The following is a 6,194-nucleotide window of genomic DNA, read 5'->3' on the forward strand; positions in this document are numbered from 1 at the left end:
TGGGAAAACAGATTTTCTAAAATGCTACATTCATAGTGATTTTAATGGTTGTAAACTTTTCTCCACTATTGCCAGGCTACTCTAGATACAAGGAAAATAGTAGAAGCTTGTAAAGCTAAAACTGATGCTGGAGGTGAAGACGCTATTTTGCAAACCAGAACTTATGATCTTTACATCACTTATGATAAATATTACCAGACACCACGACTATGGTTGTTTGGCTATGATGAGGTAAAAATAAAGAAAAACTTATTTTAATGTAAATATTTTAAATTGTTGGCTTTAAATCTTTGTCATTAGGTCCATGGATATATATTTCTGCCTTTTAAATTTTTGAAATTATTTGTTTTACAATTTTATGATTAATGTTGACTTTGAATCTTATTTTGAAGAAACTGAATTATTCAGTTTGACAACACCACTATGAAAAATTAAATAGAAATAATCTGTTATAAATTTACTTCTTGAGCTTATCTCTTCAAATGTGAGGGAAAATGAAGTTGCATTTTGTTTGTGATTGTATCTCTTGGCTATGTAAGCATTTACATGATCATGTTGCATGTGTTTGTTTTTTTCTTAAAACAGAAAACCATTTTTTTGCCCATTCATTTAATTGAATTAAAAGGTAACTGAAATAAAATGAAATTGTTTAACCTATCATTCCAATGACTATAAATGGAAAAGAAAATAAAACAAAATAGGCCTAAAACATGTTACAAAGTTATAGAATGTTTTGATAGCCATGAAGCTCCCTTTTTGTGGGATTTTTTCTGCATTAGATGGTGGCTGATGTCACATAGCCTTTAATGGGAGGACTCCCTCCTCCTACCTCTACTTGGTATAAATTTTCTCTGAAGTAATCTGGTGGTTTTAAATAATCTAGAATTCTAAATCACAAGACAAGTGGGGGCTGAGCATGAATATGTTGTGAACACTGAAGTTTAGGCCTTAAAGTTTTTCAATAGTAATTTTAAAGCATGTTTTATGGTTTCAGCAACGGCAACCTTTAACAGTTGAGCACATGTATGAAGACATCAGTCAGGATCATGTGAAGAAAACAGTGACCATTGAAAATCACCCTCACCTTCCACCACCCCCTATGTGTTCAGTTCACCCATGCAGGTGTGTGTATACTTCATGGATTTATTATTTGGGAGTCTATGTAAACATAGTGCCCAAACAGAAAAAATATTTAATAAACAAGTTTCTTTTGTTTTCCTTAGAAATGTAAAGAAGAAAAAACTTACCAACTTATTTTATAAGTTTGAGTTCATTACAAATATCTTGTTCTTTGAGTGTCTTTAGCTATAAGTATAGATCTTTGTGATGATTTTACTTTTGTTATTAGCTCCAAGAATAGTTTGGAAGATCCCTTTTAGATTAAAAAATACTAATCATTTAGACATTGGTTGGCTGTGCTGTGATAAATCTTTTCTGTTAATGTGGAATATAAAGTTAAATTTGGCAGTTTCCGTTGTGGCTCAGCACTGAGGAACCCAGCTAGTATCCATGAGTATGAGGGTCAATCCCTGGCTTTGCTCAGTGGGGTTGAAGGATCCGGTGTTGGCGTAGGCTGTGGCATAGGTCGCACATGCAGCTCGGATCTGGCATTGCTGTGGCTGTGGCCTAGGCCGGTGGCTACAGGTCCAATTTCACACCTGGCCTGGGAACCTCTGTATGCCGCAGGCACAGCCCTAAAAAAACAAGCACAAAAAAGTTGTGCTTTTTCTAGGTAACATGTTTATCTCCTTTTATTGATTAGTGAAGGGAGATGTATGCAGAGTTTCTCTTCTCCTTTATTTTCAGTTAAGTTTTCAGTCCTACCAAATCAACTGCATTTTATTTTATTTTTTGTCTTTTTCCAGGGCCATACCCGAGGCATTATGGAGGTTCCCAGGCCAGGGGTCCAATCAGAGCTGTAACCGCCATCCTACGCCAGAGCCACAGCACCTCGGAATCCGAGCTGCATCTGTGACCTACACCACAGCTCATGGCATCACCGGATCCTTGACCCACTGAGCGAGGCCAGGGATCGAACTCGCAACCTCCTGGTTCCTGTTTGGATTTGTTAACCACTGAGCCATCATGGGAACTCCCTCAACTGCATTTTATAATTTGGAATTTTCTTTGTATCAGTGTGTTTTCACAGAGCCCAATAAGTAAAGCTGATGTACATACTCTCTTCAGAATTTTTCTTTTTCTTTTTCTTTTTTTTTTTAGCTTTTTAGGGCCACACTCATGGCACATGGAAGTTCCCAGGCTAGGGGTCAGATTGGAGCTGTAGCCACTGGCCTATACCACAGCCACAACAATGCTGAATCTGAGCTGCATCTGTGACCTACACCACAGCTCATGGCAATGCCAGATCCTTAACCCACTGAGTAAGGCCAGGCATTGAACCTCATGGATGCTAGTCAGATTTGTTAACCGCTGATATTCCATTGCTTAATTAGAAAGAAAGCCTAGCTCATTTTTCAAGTTTATTTTATGTCAAGAGTTTTTAATATTGCCAACTGTGAAAAGTAATTCAAGGGTCACTAGTTTTCATTTTGAATTATCTAATTTAAAAGGTTTTCATTTTTGAGAGTTATTTTGTTGGTTCCTCTTGTAATTTGAGATTGTAGAAGAGAACTTATCAAACTGAGGCAGGTCTCTTTCTGAAGTGTAAACTTTACTCAGTGAGGAAAAGAGACAACACCCTTTTCTATACAATGGGGGAGACATCAGTTGGCCACAAAAAGATTTATGGAACACTTCAGATAAATCTTTCTTTCTGTTGAGAAGCCAAAAAAAAAATTTCTAAATAAAATCAGGTAATTTTGGCAATATGCATTAGGATGAAGAAAAAATATTATTAACTCTGACCAATTAGCTTTTCTTTAACTCACGTTTCGCTTTTTCTCAGCTAGATACAGTCAAAATCACAGCATTGTAAATATCTCTTTGTGTGGTATTTTTTTTTTTGACCAACTTTATTATTGTGTAGTTTCTTTGAATTTATGTGGTATGATTCCTTGTGTTTCTTAGAGCAGACATGCCTTGCTTTGCAGTTATGCCCTGGCATGATTTCCCTTTCTCTGATTTTCTGCCCTACTCCCACCCCCGCTTCCACCCCCAATTATGGAAAAGCTAACTAGTCCCATTGTGTTCACTTGTGACTGTCATAGCTTTTAAAAATTACCCTCTCCCCCAATAAAACTGTTTACATGACTCAACAATCTGGCTTGTTGGGGAGTAGGGAGGAGAATATTTTACAGCATTACTGTTCTATATTAAAATTAACTGACAGATTTTTTTCCACAAAGACTTGATTTTCCTGTTTTGGTCTGACTGATTCTAATAAGATTTGTTCTTTTGCTTTTAGGCATGCAGAGGTGATGAAGAAGATTATTGAGACTGTTGCAGAAGGAGGGGGAGAACTTGGTGTCCATATGTATCCTTACCTGTGTATGTGATAGTAGCAAATTGGCTTCTGAGATTCCCCCCCCCCTCCCCTTTTGGGAAACTTAGTGTGAGCTTAATGGCACAGTACCTGTAACTTATTTTAGCCCCTGGTATCTGGATTTTAGTGGGAGTCTTTATTTAGAAAATGTTACATTGTGATAGTTGTGGTCTTATTCAGTTGATTACTACATGTGTCTGTCTGCACTGGTTAGCTCTGCCTTGTTTCAGAACCTCAGAGCAGTTATGTGCTTCTAGGTAGCAGCTTGCCAAATGTTTTCATTTGTTGAAGAGGCAATGGCTACAAGTATATGCTTCCAAAACAGCTCTTGCTGGAAAAGAAACTCAATGGGTTTAATCTACTGATGAAGGATGAGTAACCTATGAATTTAGAGGAAACACATGAGTGTCTTTTCCTTAAGCATATTTCTAATTTAACATATTATCAAAAATGTACTTTTTCCCCATCAGGTAAAAGTAGAGTTGGATTGTATCAGTCTGAGTTCTCCCTGAAACAAAGAATTCAAATTAAACAAATAGGCTAATTTAAAAAGTAAAGCACATGAAATCTATTTTCATTTTTCTCCAGCTAAGAATATCCCTTTAGTTCTTTGGGGTTGACAAGAGGGTATGAAGCAAACTACTGGATCCTGAAGTATATGTACCCATAGCATGGATTCATCAGAAGCAGTCAAAGTTAATGATTTAAGTACCAAATAGCTCGAATTAATTTGATGTTAGATATTTGATTTTTGACTTGGTGGTTCATGCCACTCAGTGTTAGATGTAAACTGGGGGGGCAGGGAGGGGGGTCACCACTGTCTTGAAACTACAGATAACCTAAGCATTGCTGGTAGAATGGCATCCCTCAGAGAAACATTGGGCTGATTTCTATTGAGACAAACCATAAAACTTTTGGTCCAGCCAGATTTACTCCTAAAATCCTATTATGCATAATTTGAGCATTCATCTCTATTATGGAAGCTAGGTAGTAACTTGAAATACTCCGTATATCAATCCCCCCAGTAAAACTTAAGCTCTTAAGAGATCCCATCGTGGCGCAGTGGAAACGAATCCAACTAGGATCCATGAAGACGTGGGTTTGATCCCTAGCCTCTCTCAGTGGGTTAAGAATCTGGCATTGCTGTGAGCTGTGGTGTAGGTTGCAGATGCGGCCTGGATCCTGTGTTTCTCTGGCTATGGCTGTGGCATAGGCTGGCAGTTGTAGCTCTAATTTGACCCCTAGCCTGGGTACCTCCATATGCCATGGGTGCAGCCCTAAAAAAGCAAAAAAAAAAAAAAAAAAAAAAAAGCTTCCAAGTGCAATGGAACATAGAAAAAAATTTAGGAATTTATTAAAGACAGTCCAATATAGCAGATTCTGTGGCAAGTACATATACTAACCTAGAACCAGTCTTTATGGGGATTTTTATTTATTTTTCTCTTTTGTATCAGTATTTTTATGTTCTTTGTGCTGTCTCATTTTCTAACATTCTCTGGTAAACTTACAGGCAGTAAAAGGACCATTTCCCACTCATTAAACATGTACAGCCTTGTCCTTATTTTTATATTAAAATTTGGGGGCTAATATGAACTTGTACTCATTAATAAGTTTTACAGGAGTTCCCCTCATGGCTCAGTGGAAACAAATCTGACTAGCATCCATGAGGATGCAGGTTTGATCCCTGGCCTTTTTCAGCGAATTAAGGATCTAGCATTGCTGTGAGCTGTGGTGGATGTCGCAGACGTGGCTCAGATCTGGCGTTGCTGTTGCTGTGGCATAGGCTGGCAGCTACAACTCCAATTAGACCCCTAGCCTGGGAACTTCCATATGCCCTGGATGCGGCCCTAAAAAGACAAAAAGACACCAAAAAAATAAGTTTTACTTGCAGATATTAAATGGGAATGGGTCAGGCATTCTTAAAGTTATAGAGAACCTTGTGTTGAATAAATACAAACTTGTATGATTGAAATTTTTAATATACTTGATTTAAGATCTTCTGTATTTTTTTCTGAGGAGTTATTGCTTTAAAAAATTGGTAATTACAATGTTAGCTTAAATCATGGAACTATTTACCAATCTGTTTTCCTTAGCTAAAGATCTTTAGGTATCTCCTAATTTTCTTGAAATTTGTACAAGCTGTCATTCCAACAATAGAATACGACTACACAAGACACTTCACAATGTAATGAAGAGCACATAGAATCTATCCTAATTATTGGTTCTGATTTGTAAAGAATTAACCCATAGATGTGACCATTGACCATATTCACCAATATGTACAATTTCTCTAATAGACTTATATGTTTATGCATTAAATAAAAAAAGTTCCACTACCAGGCTTATTTGTTTAATAAAAATGAGTGTAAAGAGACCATTTTTCTTCCTTCTTATCAAAAGGTGATAATAGCATTTTCCTTAAGTAATAATTCTTTAAGTGCAGAGGTATCTCATACATGATAAGAGTATTTCTGGTGCACATTTATGAGGAAGATATTTAAATGTGTAATAGTGTGAGAACTAGGACTAGAAAGTTCTGCATGCTGGACTCACTCTCCCTTCTTTCTCTTCCTCTTTGTTCCTTTTGTTTTCCCTCTATAACTCATCTCCCAAAGTCTTCTATCTGCTAATATTTAATATTGATGAAGTACTTGTGTGCCAGGAAATATGTTAAGCCCTATTACTTATTTTGTTTCTGGGCTGTTTTATTCAGTTGTTACCACAGAAGTAATTTTTTATTAAGGAGTCAGAA

At 36.9% G+C, this 6,194-nt stretch overlaps 1 protein-coding gene across 1 annotated transcript in view; it reads left to right on the top strand.

Annotated features, from left to right (window-relative positions):
* The window catches only part of ATG3 (autophagy related 3), a 30,488-nt gene extending 24,672 nt beyond the window's left edge, over window positions 1-5,816 (top strand). Inside the window, exons 9-12 of the mRNA XM_003132682.6 lie at window positions 76-231; window positions 995-1,122; window positions 3,365-3,433; window positions 5,550-5,816. Of these exons, the coding sequence (XP_003132730.3) occupies window positions 76-231; window positions 995-1,122; window positions 3,365-3,433; window positions 5,550-5,631 (435 nt within the window). The 3' untranslated portion in view covers window positions 5,632-5,816. The remainder of the gene's footprint in view (window positions 1-75; window positions 232-994; window positions 1,123-3,364; window positions 3,434-5,549) is intronic.

This window comes from Sus scrofa, chromosome 13 (genome assembly GCF_000003025.6).
Source record: "Sus scrofa isolate TJ Tabasco breed Duroc chromosome 13, Sscrofa11.1, whole genome shotgun sequence".
Classification (NCBI taxonomy): Eukaryota; Metazoa; Chordata; class Mammalia; order Artiodactyla; family Suidae; genus Sus; species Sus scrofa.